This window comes from Eleutherodactylus coqui, chromosome 6 (genome assembly GCF_035609145.1).
Source record: "Eleutherodactylus coqui strain aEleCoq1 chromosome 6, aEleCoq1.hap1, whole genome shotgun sequence".
Taxonomy (NCBI): Eukaryota; Metazoa; Chordata; class Amphibia; order Anura; family Eleutherodactylidae; genus Eleutherodactylus; species Eleutherodactylus coqui.
The window spans coordinates 87,139,084-87,153,378 of record NC_089842.1 but is presented as its reverse complement, the minus strand read 5'-3'; the positions used below and the strand labels follow the sequence as shown (position 1 = coordinate 87,153,378).

Genomic DNA, 14,295 nt, shown 5'->3' with positions numbered 1-14,295 from the left:
CCAGGGATAATAGTTTCTAAAGAATTAGCAGTTACTTGGAAGGCGCAGAAATACTAAAGAGACAGGAGAGGATGACTATTTACTGGTATTTTATTTCAGGAAATCTTAGAAGTATTTTATTATTTTACATTACATTTGTAAGTAAGATTATAAATTACCCCCTTTCAACCATTTTTGCAAAGTTAAGAAAATTCTTCCCATTCCTGTCTTATAGCGATGCCAAAAAGCTGAAGTGCCCAAGCATATATGGGAAGCTTATTTCACGACAAACAAAGCCAGCAGCAATGATTACACGTCCCTGACTGATGAACAGCTGTTGATAGTCCTAGAGGACTAACATGGACTAACATGTCTTCATCACTAGACAGATTGCGTAAAAGGCTTGGCATAATAAATCACAGACCTCATAATGCAATGCTTGCTTTTACTTTTTTATCTCATGGCTTTCGAGGCATACATACACAAGGCTTTTTTTCAGCATAAAGTGCTTCAATTCATGCACAGCAAAAGAAGGGAGTGATGAGACAAGAGAGCTGAGCGTGGAGGCACGTTGGCAGCAGCACCAACGTTTCAGGGAACCTCCCCCTTCCTCAGGAATAAAGAATTGAGGAGGATCCCTCTTCTGGGACCTTCATCTGTAAGCTGTATTGTAGAGCAGCTAAAAAGAGCATCTCTCACTCTGGAGGACCGGACATGTCTGTTTTTTACATGGACAGCTCATTGATTTAAATGGCAACCGTGTAATGCCATCCGCTATATGAAGGAGTGACATAGTCCACACATCAGTCATGTTGCCACCTATCGACTGTCAAATAAACAGTGTCTAGGGTGACAGCAGTCTAGAATAGGCTGCAACTTTAACATGTATATTTAAAAGTGTTAATCTACTAATATTACTTCTATAGATGGGGTTGCTATTCAGGACCCCATTGATTAGCCAAGATCTACTAACTAGATTGGAGAGCAGCTTGAAAGAACATCTCTCTCTCTCTGGGGGAACTCAAAATATCAATGTATTACACAACCAACAGATTGATTTCAATGGAAAATGTGTAATACTTCATTTGCCCTAGGGTGGCGGTATAGAAAAATTGAACACTTACCACCTTCACCAAAAAAAATTACAATTAATTGATTCAGCTTATCATTGAGGGATCCTTCTAATATGCAAACCCTTTGATCTCATCATTACTACTATGTCTAAGGGCTCATGTCCACGGGCAAAATAAGAATTAAAATCCGCAGCGGATTTTAACTCTTCTTCTGCCCGCGGATCCGCACCCCATAGGGATGCATTGACCACCCGCGGGGTAGATAAATACCCGCGGATCGTCAATAAAAGAGATTTAAAAAAAAATGGAGCATGAAAAAATCCGGACCATGCTCCATTTTCATGCGGGTCTCCCGCGGGGTCGGCTCCCGCGGGCTTCTATTGAAGCCTATGGAAGCCGTCCGGATCCGCGGGAGACCAAAAATAGGAATTTAAAAGAATTACTCACCCGGAGCGGGCGCTGAAGGTCTTCTCTTCCTCACGGCCGCATCTTTCTTGCTTCGGCTCGGCGGATGTGCCCGGCGCATGCGCGCGGCACGTTGCCGACGTGCCGGCGACGTGCCGCCGGCGTGACGAATTCATCCGCCGGCCGAAAATGAAGATCCGGCCGTGAGGAACAGCTGACCTTCCCCGCCCGCTACGGATAGGTAAATGCTTTTAAATTCTTATTTTCAGCGCTCATGTCCGCGGGGCAGGAGGGACCCGCTGCAGATTCTCCATGTAGAATCTGCAGCGGATCTGATTTTCCCCGTGGACATGAGGCCTTAGGCTAATCATTTTATATCAATATATTTATTACTACTTTTACTTTAATGCTTAGCCATTCATTTCTTCAGTTATCTCTACTTGTGACAAAGAGATAACTAGTATGTGTTGTGTTCTCTGTGAATTCAAATTCATGTATTTGGTAGAAAGCTAACAATAAAATGTGGTCTCTTCTATAATGTGCTGTTGTGTCATTTTCAACAAAATAAAAAGCAAATCAGATCAGGTCTAAAACATGGGCTAAGTTTTTGGGTTAAGCTTGAAGACTTTTTTGATTCAAAAAGTTTCTATTGAACATTTTTCAACATACATAATAACATTAACAAAGGTTAAGGAAATTGGGTAAGGTTAAGGTAGTGAGGGCATTCATAAGCATTACTCAGTATTACAGTTTCATTGGTAGTGAAAGAATAAAACAGAATAGGGAAACCTCCCGATCGGACAGTACAGACCATTAACTTGACAGGTTCGCAAAGAATAAAACTGTACCTTACAGGGGTCACCAGACTGCAACTAGACTCAATCAACTTGACCCCTAAGAATCCGAGTGGAGAAAACCATCAGTGCTGGGGTAAGCCAGTGCCCTTCTGGGCGTCAGTTTGAACGTACCCATATGGGCCCTTTCAGCTAAGGCTTTCTCCTCTCTGCCGGCAAATTGCCTTCCCGCCAACCAGTCTCCCACAAACCTGCTCCTCCAACAATAAACCCGATAATAGAATCCAAACAGATAAACATATAAATATAGGGAGGATTCCAGACAAATACACAGACCAGGAAGGGTCACATCCAGGATTGAACATAAGTGACAAGAACGGGCGAGGAGGTGACAGACACCCAGATCCTAGATCTGGTTCCCCCCTTGACCGGGCCTCACTCCAAATCCAGGCTCCTCAGGGAATGCCCGTCTCTATCCACCTGCCAAGCCCATCTGAAGACCTAAAAGCCACCCATGCCTGCCAGGTGCCACAATACTTTCCCCATGCCTCCAACTCCTGAGCTTGAAGACTTTGATCAGAAGCATTTCTGTTGAGTAAACATACAACTTTTTGTAAAGAGTTTCATGAAGTTCTAGTTTGCTGTTGTGTAGGAAGCTATGCTGCCGGAATGTATGAAGAAAACATAGATGGTACTTGTAAACTGTAATATTTTGAATGTGATGAGAAACTTGATGTTATGATGAACTCTAGTGGCTATTTTGTATAACAACCCCCCTGAATTACTTTACTCTGGACAATTTTCTGACTGGTAGTCTTCGGGTAAGCTGACAGAAAAGGAGTGAAACAGGGTTTATGAGGTGCGTTCCTAGAGAACTGGTGATACAGTTAGTTTTGGAGTAACTCAGGAGGAGTGAACACGGGTCCCCCAAGTCTACTCTGCTGGTAGAAGGACAACTATCTGCACTGAGAGAGCACAGGAAAATTGTTCAGTAAGAGCACAGGTTGCCAGTCTTTTAAAAGAGGATGGGTCAGCACTGCCAGAGAGAAAAGAAGCAATGAAGCCATACACAACTCATAGAAACATTGCAAAAGGGAGGCCGGAACCGGGGCCCGCAGGGCCGTAGGTGAAGGCGATCATGACGGGGTTAACGGGGAGGAAAGGGTTAATATTTTAAATGAAAATAAGGTGAGGTGGAGGTTAAAAGGGAGGGGGTGTAATGAGGGGGAGCAAAGGTTTATGGGATAGAAAGAGCGGGAAGAAAAGGGGGAGGAGTCATTCCGGGAGCAGCAGAGGAAGAAGAAGGACCTGGAACCTGGACGGGGAGAAGAGTCCCACCCACCCGCCCTTAGAGTTAGGGGTAGGAGGGGGTTAGGTAAATCGTCATAGCAGCGGTTAGGGAGGGGTCCTTGGAGTCAATATAAGAGGGGGTAAGGGGGGAGGCAGGGGTTAGTAGAGTTACCTCCTCCCCCCTCTGGTTAGTTTTAAATTGTAGGTGGGTCTGTCGCCTCTTGTTTGGCAGGGGGTTACCTGCTAAAGTTGTGGTTGTTAATAGCCGGGGTATGGCTAGATAGCCTCGGGGTCGGGAGGTTGGTGACTCGAGGTAAATGGCGAGTCTCCTGAGTCAGGTGATTGGAGACGGGAGGCGTAGTTTGGAAGATAGGGTTTCCCGAGTCAGGATTTTTAGGAGACGGGAGACAGTTACACCTATCTTCCTTGTTTTTTGGGTGAGGCGACAGATAATTTTGTGGGGAACTCCAAGGATCTCTCCATAGTAGTTAGGATCAGGGTTAAAAAAGTGTTATTCAGGATTTATTGTTGTATGTTATAATAAAATTGGCTGCTGTGGCCAAATTTAATCCAAAAAGAAGTTGTCGGTGTTTATTTTAGATAAGCTAGGTTAAAAGGGGTAATGGGGGGGTAAGTGGTCACAGCGACGACTCCGTTGTACCTAGTCATGTTACAGAGAACCGCTATAGAGACCAGTCTCTAAGGTAGGACTACAGTGTGCACACTTAAGAACATAAAAGCAATCAAGTTGAAACTGTAACTTTCAAGTCGCCGACCACTGTCATTTTGAACTTGGAACTGTTATTGCCTTCATTTGACCTGCTGTGTACTGGTGGGCTTCCCAAGCTGTGCAGGGCACCCAAACCACTATGAGAGGTTACATTATTAGACTCAAAATATTACAAGGAGTTGGATTTATCCACATTTTAACAACAATATAAACAGACTAATCAGACAGTGTTTTTATTGTCCTGGTCGAGCAGTATAATGTTAAGTTGTTATAATTACTAATGAGTAGTGACCCGTGTGGCTTACAACCTGAAGGTTGTGGGTTCAATCCCTGTGTGGTTCATGTAGCTGGCTCAAGGTTGACTTCTATCCTTTCAAGGTCAGTAAAATAAGTACCCAGCTTACCGGTGGCTAAAAGATGACTGGGAAAGGCCATGGCAAATCATGCTGCAAAAAAGTCTGCCAAGAAAACGTCACAATGTGACATCAACCCTAGAAATCAGTCATGACTCAGTGCTTACACCAGGGGACTTTACCTTTAGAGTGGACACATTTAGGATATATTTTGGTTGTGAAAAGCATCAGGTTTGATAACTCACTGTTAACTCACACTGTTTATACCCCGTCAAAATCTAGTTGTTCTGAATACAAGAAATACTACAAACTGGCTTCTCAGTTGTATTCCAAGCCCTAGCATAATACAGAATACCACGGTCCCACTACAGTTGAATAGGCTTTGGGTAGGGATACAAAGTGACATCTCAAAATATGATTTTGGCAGACATGCATTATTTGATTTGAATAGGATTTCCAATCAAAACTAATGTCACATGATCATGATTGCACTAATTGAGTCACTACCCCTAAAGTGGACGACTGACCAATCATATAGTAGGAAGTGATTGTCTCTGTCATGCTAACAATGCACAGAGAGAGGAAGTTAAAAATACATGACAGCAACTAGTTAATATGTGGTGACTTTAAAAGCATATATCACGAGGGCAAATTGCGCATTTTTTTATTTTTTGTAAATTAAATTAAATAGTCACATATTGCTTGGTAATATGTGAAGAAAACAAAACTTGCCTGAAGAGTTTCTCTGCATATGAGAGAAGGGGGTGGGACACCATGTCTCTCCTTCTCCCCTGCAGGTAAAAAAGACTGCATGTTCTTTTACATGGACAATTTGTTACCTAAGAGAGTACTCAGATCTTTGCTCCTCTTATGTTATTACATTCATATATAAATATGCTGTAGTGACTGTAGCTTTGAGAGACGGTTTTATTTGTTGTTCTCACATACTATTTTCTGTGTTGATACTGTGTTTCCCCGAAAATAAGACAGTGTCTTATATTAATTTTTGTTCAAAAAGGTTTAACTTTTTTACATGTATAGCTGCCTGGACACTATTTAAATTTTTAATTAACTGTTAGCAGGGCTTAATTTTGGAGTAGGGCTTATATTTCAAGCATCCTCAAAAAGCCTGAAAAATCATTTTACATCCTCAAAAATTCTGGAAAATCATGCTATGTCTTATTTTCAGGGTATGTCTTATTTTCAAGGAAACAGGTACTATAGTATTGAACCAGTGCACTCAGCTCCTGGTACATTGCCTACTGGTATGGTGAACTGCCACTATCTGGCATTTAATCATAATGTTCAAGTTATGGTGCCATCTAGCATCTTGCAACTGCCAATATTTCTACACACTGTGTTTACTGAAACTGCCAAGTATTATTGAACCAGTTCTAAGAAATGTTAAAGAACTTGTACTCTATATCTATCTCTGTTTACATTTTCATTTAAAGGAGAACACTAGAACACTGCCCTACATACACCTACATTGATCCTCTTGGAGCTTTTTGCTGGCCTAGAAGACTCTGGTGCATGCTATTTAGCTGTAGTATGTATGTTTTGTGTGTGTACCCAATAGCTTTGACATATTCTAGAGATGGATCTCTTTTAAAGGCCATGGGAACCTTTTTGCATGAAAAATCAACACACACATCTTACTAAGTGCCTGCAGAAAAAATTATATACTTTCAGTATCTGTTTTTGAATTGAGTTTTCCTTCTCATGCATTTAGAAAACATCATACTTGGTTTGCAGGCTCTCCTACATTCATGTTTCTGGCTGAGGGAGCGTTCCCAACACTCATCAGCTGGTCTTTCTCAGCCTAGCTCCCCCTCCCCTCTTCTCTTTCAGAGGTTGTGTAGCATAACCATGCCCACTTAATACTACACAACCATTTCTCATCCTATCTTTGAGGAACTTCTATTCCCATTTCCCTTTACTGCTGATAAGAGTAGGAAATTCACCCAGAGTAAATTACAGCTCTCTGTAATAGTAGCTTACTCTGCTGCTCTGTCCTCCTGATCTCCTCCATCATCCCCCAGTACTGTCATACAGTCCTCATTAACCCTTTCCAATCCAATGTCGTGCCTGCCCCGACATCATAATTTCCCTCCACAGCTCCGATGTCGGGGCAGGCCCGACACTGCAGTGCAGGAGTGCATCTGCACCCAATCATCAGACACATCGGGTGCAGATGCACTCCTGCACTGGTCCTCATCGAGGACCCCCGAGGAAAAGGCAGAAAGAGTTTTTAACCCTTTCTGCCTTCTCCTTTACACATTACATAGCCCTCAATTAGCGCTATGTAATGCACGGAGATTCCGTCCGGCGATCATGTGACCGTCGGTGTCACCTGACCCCCAGTGATCACATGAACGCCGAGCCGGGAGCCTGCACCATGAGGGGGCCTGCTTACCTGTCTGGCGTCTTCCGCATTCTCCCTTCTGTGTCCCAGCTCGGTGATCATGTGACCGCTGGGTGCCACCTGACCCCAGCGGTCACATGATCGCTGAGCCAGGAGGCAGAGGGAGAATGCGGAAGATGCCGGACAGGTAAGCAGCCCCCCCCCCCATGGTGCAGTGAGCATCTGCACCCTCCTGAACTCTGTCAGTTCAGGACGGTGCAGGTAAATATATTTTTTCTCATCCATTCTCACTAGCTCCAGTTTATTTGGAGCTGGGGAGAATGGATGAGAAAAAATAATTGGATTGGAAAGGGTTAATAGCTCATTGGAAAGCAGTTGAAGAAATGGAACTCTCTTACACCTCACCTCGCACTCATATTTATATCTTACATACCCAGGTAACAACATAAATTACTACTTTTCTCAGACATATCCCAGACATTCATAGACATTGTGGACGAGAAGGAAAAAGAGGGGTGGAGCAAAACCCATACAGTTGTGTTTGTTGTGAACAATAACACTACATATGTGGTGAAGAGAGTGAAGTGGTAACTTCAATAGTGGAGGTGCTGCGTGACTAGATGACGCACCACCTGGGTGGGCGTGACAGAGTAAGAGAATAGGACTAAAAAACTGGTAGGGGAGAAGGTGCAACACTCCAGGTTAAAGCATGTAGGAAGTGACCAGAGGTGTGGAAAACTTCTCCTTTTATTTAATAAAGTACGTGATCAGCTTATCACACATGACTAGTGACAGGACAATTTGCACAGAGCATCCACGTAAGACATGACATGTATGACAGTTATGGAGGGGCCAGATATATAGACTTCGGGCCACTACATGTGGAGTATATCATGGGCAAAAATACACAATTTTCCCTAGTCCTTCAATAATAAAGGCCATAACTGGCACGCCATAACTACCACCACATGCAGCCTACTCAAAATTTTTTCAATGGTAGATCATCTTAAACATACACTACCAGTCAAACGTTTTAGAACATCTCAATTTTTCCATTTTTTATTGATGTTAACATAGTTTAATGGCTCAAATGTACTTTGAAATGAAAGCATAGAAAAAATGAATAAAATAATGGATTAACTTTGTTTTACCAAATTAAATCTGTATTTTCGAATCTTCAAAGTATCCACCTCCTAGCTAATATGACAGCTATACACACTTGAGGCATTCTTTCTACAATTGTATTCAGATATAGTTTAGAAATTTCTTCCTAACATTGTTGCAAAAGTTCCCACAAATGTTCTGCATGTGTAGGTTGCTTTGCTTTCACTCTTCTGTTCAGTTCATCCCAAACAAGCTCATTGGGTTTTAGGTCTAGGGACTATGCCGGCCATTCCACTCTTTGAAGCCTACCAGTTTCATTTTGTCTTTTTAAGTAGTTTTAACATAATCTAGAAGTATGTTTTGGATCATTGTCTTGCTGTAATATGAACCTCTGACCAACTAGGTACACACCAGAGGGTATTGCATGGCATATCAAGATATTGTGGTAGTCCTTTTTGCCCAGTGCGGCAGTCTTATGTGCAAGTTGTCAACTCTGGAACTAGCAAGAGAGTCCCAGACCATCATGCTTCCTCCTCCATGTTTGACAGTTGGTGTCAGAGGATCAGGAATCATTCTTTCACCTACTCAATGGCATTCAAAAACCCTGCGTGATGTACCAAAGATTCATCAGTCCATAAGACCTTCTGCCACTCTTTAGTAGTCCAATGGAGGTGCTGCTTTGCCCAGGCAAGTCTTTTTTTTTATTTTGAAGTCTTTGCAGTGACTTGCTTACTGATACTCTACCTGTTACACCTGCAGATGGAATTCCTCTCTTCTCAGTTGAAATTGAAACTTATTTATTTTTTCCTACATGAAACTGTGTTTGAAGATTTTGTGCTGTGAGGCGCTGATCATGCAAATTGTTGACCCTCAAAAAGTTATCTGATTTTGTAGTGGCTTGTGATCTGCCAGACCTCTTCCTGTCAGAGTTTCCTGCAGTTTTCAATTGCCTTTTGATAGTATAGGGCACTCTACTGTCTGCCACCTTGGCTTGCCTGGCGATTTCTCTGTAGGCCAGGCCTACAGGGTGATGATTGTCTGTGTTCTTTGGTTAATTGCCTTTTTGCTGTTCATAATAGTCATTTCATGTCAAGTGGCCTAATGGTCCCTGCTCGACCACCTTCAATTTTGAGAAGAGTCTCTAGTGCCTCAACCAGGCTATACACCAAGCCAAAACTTTGCAGTACTTCATACAGGTGGTATATGACCATGCTGTAAACATTTCAGTAAAATTGGAAGTGGTTGAGCAGGGACCCTCTCCCAAATTAGGCCAGTTGACATGGAATGACCCAATAGCAATTTGCTCTGTCCTTAAGAGCAAAACTGTCCAAATCCTGCCTTGAAGGGTCCTGTAATGCAGTCTGTTCCAACACTGGTTATGTAGAATCAGATTGTTTGAAAGTAATCTACAAAGGTTGAGACATCTGTAGGAATAGTTTGCATCCACTTTCAAACTATAATTTGCTTTCTGAGGAGCAGCTGTCCTTGATGTGCTCTCTGAAAAAGCCATTTGGTTAAATCATAAATTCAGACTATTGTTGCGTTTCAGGTAAAAATTTCATAATATTATATGTTTTTAACTTACTTTTGAACCTTTTAACCATTTCACGTTATTTGATGGAGTTAAACTGTGTTAATGTAAAAAAATAACTGTAAAAATTGAGCCACTCTAAAACTTTTGATCCATAGTGCAGATCGTGGTGACAACCCTGCCATTATGTAGGCATTTTGGCCACTGTTTGGTACTTTAACGCTATAATGTTGCACTATATGGCTGTTTTATGCAGGTCTGTATAGAACTACTGGTATTTGCAAAAAAAAATTATAGGGTGTGCTGGTTTATATGTTTTGGCTAGGGGTCTCCACAGTCCTTGATCTGATCCCGTGTGCAATCAATCATAGTGCAATCATATGCGAAATTATTCAGAGTTTCTTTCTTTTATTGCCAACCAATATGTCTATAATCTGTCTCCTATTTACTAATTGCTCCATCTACAAATGAGATTTCTCAAAGGAGCACATGGTTCATTATTGACTCATGATCTTGCATATTCTGCCAACAGAAACGTTTGGAATATCAGAACTCAATATCTTTGAAAGAAGCTGAAGGAGAAAATCTTTATGAGGTGAGAATTTTGCTGGTAACATTTGTGCCATTTTAGTTTCTGAAATGTTGGGAACAAAATGCTTCACTTCAAGATGGGGTATATTTCTTGTCTCCTAGCTTTAGACATGTGTACTGTAATCTCTAGGTGGGAGAAGTCTTAGAACTGGTACAGACAGGACAGATGTCAGAACCCACTGAGCATGAGGGACCCATACTAGTCTGGATAAACATGGTCTATGCTAGCCAAGAGATAGGGCAGTTTGATAGCTCACCGTGACTCTAGTGGCCAAGGACCTATGTACAACTGGAGCTGGTCCCAAGAGAAATGGAAACTGATAGATTCTCCTCAAGCAATAGTTATCTTAATATCACTAAAACTTCATCGAGTCGCATTCACTAGTACTTTTCAATCTGCAATACTTCTTGCCAGTCGTGCACAGTCTTGTGGTCATCTGGCTAAAGGTGGCAATATACTTTAGATAGCTGTTGGCCAAATTCTTATTTGGCCAATAGCTAATAGCTATTCCCCCCAAACTATCTAAAGACATGCATGATGGGATTGATCAAGCATGCCTGTGTTCTTAATAGAGGGAAGCGAATAAGTTGCTGCTGGAAAACTCTGACAACAGTTTATCTTTAAATATCGGCAATTGGGGGAGAATTGGAATACCGTCATCCAGATTAGATGGTTGGATGTTTCTATTGAAATGGGCAGCTTCAGCTGACATTCATATAATGTGTTTTGGCATTTTTATACAGTGGGAGTCCTTATTAATATCTTGTGTTTCAGCAGATGATGGCAGGCACGATGGGCCTTAGCTAAGGGAGTGAGGTTTAACTTGTCTGATCATTCATTATAGTAAGAGCAATGTAGAAAGTTTCCAGTTGCATAAAGCTGCCTCCTAGGCACACATTTGTTGGATCCATGGTCCACATTCATACTATTATCCACTATTCTTCTGCCTGGTATATGTTTGGCATTTTATGGACATGTTTGAGGGCCTGGAATTTTTTTCTATACTTGATTGAATTCTTTATTGAAAGACTATTAAAAAGTTATTATTTATCTGACTTTAAAGGGCCTTAACTTGGAGGACTGTTCATTGTATGAAGATATCTGCCGTGGTCTACAAGCCACCTATGAAGATGTGGGCACCCTGCGAGCAACAGATATTCAGTTGGAGAAGCCTTGACTCCTGAAATCTGTGCCACATGGGAAAAACAAATAGTGGATCATCTGAAACTATCCCAGCTTTTGTGTTTATATCACTAGAGTCTGCAAGATGACCTCATTGTGTTCAATCACCAAAAATTACAGATCTTCACCTTGTATCACCCAACTTGTTAAATGTTCTTATATTGTGTACACCTCTGTCATGTCTGCAGTATTTGTAAAGTGCAACTAAGGGTCCTTTTACATTGAGCGAGAAATTGTTGGAGCGAGCAAATGATGACAGATCAGTTTTCAAGTGCAAATAATCATTTAACTTTTTTCGTCATTTGCTCGTTCACCCGATCATTGATCTTTCAGGAAACCGTGCCAATAAATGGGAACAACTTAATGATCACGTTTTACACATAACGACTCACAATCGAGTGAATGATGACTTTTATGTCTGCTTAAAATGAGCAATAAATGATAAGTAATGTAATCATTTTCAATCGAAATAGTATCGTACATTTACGTCCTGCAGCTTTAAGGTATGTATGAAGAGAGATCGCGGATTGCTGTGCAGTTGTCATAGCAGCCAAGCGGCCATCTGAAAGGCCCCAGGGCTGTCTTAGTAGAATGTCTATCAAGCTATGCATGTGGTGTGGCTTGATAGACTGCCTGTCAGATTGCCGTATAATGTAATGCTATGGCATTACATCTTATTGCAGGAGCGATCAATGCATCCCAAGTTCTTGTACCCTCTGGGTACAATAAGTTTAAAAAAGTATTACCAATTATTAAAAAAAATAAAAAGGAATAAATGTAAAACAAAATGCCCCCAGAAAAGAAAGAACACCAGAATTGAGCTTTTTTTGGTCACCCTGTCTTCAAACAAAAATGTAGTAAAAAGTGATCAAAAAGTAATTTTGTACTCCAGAATGCTACCAACGGAAACTACAGGTCGTCCTGCACAAAATAAACTGGTGCAAAACTAAGTCAGTGGAAAAATAAAAAAGTTATTGTGGTCAGAAGATGGCAGCAGAAAATAATTTAAAAAAATTAAATATCTTTGAAGAAAATAAAAGTAGTACAGCAAAAACAAAATTATATACGTTTGGTATGGTAGTAATTATACTCACCCATATAATAAAGTTATGATGTCATTTCTAATGTAGTGTGTACGCAGTAGAAACAAGACGCACTCAAAGATAGCTTAATTTTAGGCCTTTTCCATCTCACTGCACTTAGAATTTTTTAAAAGTTTTTCAGTAGATTATATGGTACAATAAATAGCACCATTCAAAAATACAACTCGTCCTGCAAAAATCAAGCCCTCATACAGCTAATTCGATAGATAAATAAAAGAGTTATAATTTTTAAAGGGGGGAGGAAAAAACGAAAATAGAAAAAAAGGGACATGCCCTTAAGGGGTTAAAAAGGTCGTCCAATTTAGAAAACCCATTGTTATACATCCCTATAATAGAGTTATTAGAGGGGGTACTCTGTTCAGGACCCTCATCTCTTTGCAAGAGCTGAAAGCAGTTACAAAGAGCATCTCTGACTCTGGATGACCTATCGTGTCCTGCATTAGACAGACAACCCATTGATAAAAGTGTAACTTCACCTATGCTGGCTCTGCAGGAATGTTCTACACTTACTGCCAGGTTTCCCCACAGATTAGGGCTGATCTATTGGTATCCAAGCAGGGGGACACTTTGTGTTCATTTGATTGTGAAGGAACTCTTCTAACAAGTAGAGAGTGTCTAAAGTGGATACCCCCCTTTGAGGACAATTCCAGCGAAGTATGAAAAGTACAGTATGATAGTGCAGTAAAGATGTACAACTTGGTTTCTTAGGGCCAGTGATTGAAAGTAACAGATAATATTGGTCTAGGCCAATGATCCTATATTAAAGGATATTCTGGGACCTTTTAAATCTTACAATTCAAAGCAGTAGTTTTCTCACTATGCCTCCAAGTACTGTTTCTATGTTAATTAGCATCTACCATCAACCATCATCCTAGTAACTAGAGATGAGCGAGCATACTCGGTAAGGCGATATACTCGAGAGAGGATCACCTTTTTTGAGTACCTGCTGGCTTGTAGCTGAAGATTCGGGGGGGCCGCGGGGGGTTGCAGAGGGGATCGGGAGAGAGAGGGATCTCTCTCACTCTCCTCTCCGCTCCCCCTCGCTGCCCCGCGCCGCCCGCGACCCCCCCCGAATCTTCTGGGACAAGCCAAAAGGTACTCGAAAAAGGTGATGCTCTCTCGAGTATATCGCCTTACCGAGTATGCTCGCTCATCTCTACTAGTAACCCCAGACCCCCGAGGACACCACTATGTTGGCAAAACATGTTGGAGGGGTTTCTATGTCTCTTTTAGCTCAAGCACGCAGACCGGGCATTATTATTTAAGCATTATATTGAGTCATTAGTCTGCAGCAGTGACCTGCTTGATGTCTTATATAGCTACTAGCTATTTAGAAGAGCTCTATAAAGCACAGTGTAAAGCATATTGTAGCAGCACTTATATTATAGGTGTCTTAGCACTCCCAGGTTTGCTGTTCAGGGGGTTGTATTTTTAATTCTTATGCTTCTTAGTATTTTAATTTAGTTTTAATAAAAGTTTGATTTTAATGACGGTATTCAATCGGGGTCTTTCTTGCCCTTTGGGCAATTTTGATGTTAATTATGGTTAATAAGGCACTTTTTATATACTTTATTGACCATCATGTGACACCATCTAATTCCATTTTCTGCCCTTTCACTGACATCTTGAGCATCAGCTTGATTTAGTGGATTTCCAGTCCAGTCCATGGCTTGTCATCTCTGATCAGATGTGTGGATGGACAGGACCAGATGGTGTCCCAGAGCATTCACAGTTTCCCATCATGTTGTTGGAACTGCACACGGCACTCAGCAACCTCACCGCAGCCAACTTCAG

At 41.5% G+C, this 14,295-nt stretch overlaps 1 protein-coding gene across 2 annotated transcripts in view; it reads left to right on the top strand.

Moving 5' to 3' along the window:
• CD79A (CD79a molecule) overlaps positions 1–13,403 on the top strand; it is a 48,387-nt gene extending 34,984 nt beyond the window's left edge. For both annotated transcript variants that reach the window (XM_066607113.1, XM_066607112.1), the window contains 2 exons: positions 10,157–10,219; positions 11,280–13,403. In XM_066607113.1, the coding sequence (XP_066463210.1) occupies positions 10,157–10,219; positions 11,280–11,393 (177 nt within the window). In that variant the 3' untranslated portion in view covers positions 11,394–13,403. The remainder of the gene's footprint in view (positions 1–10,156; positions 10,220–11,279) is intronic.
• The last annotated feature ends 892 nt before the right edge of the window (positions 13,404–14,295 follow it).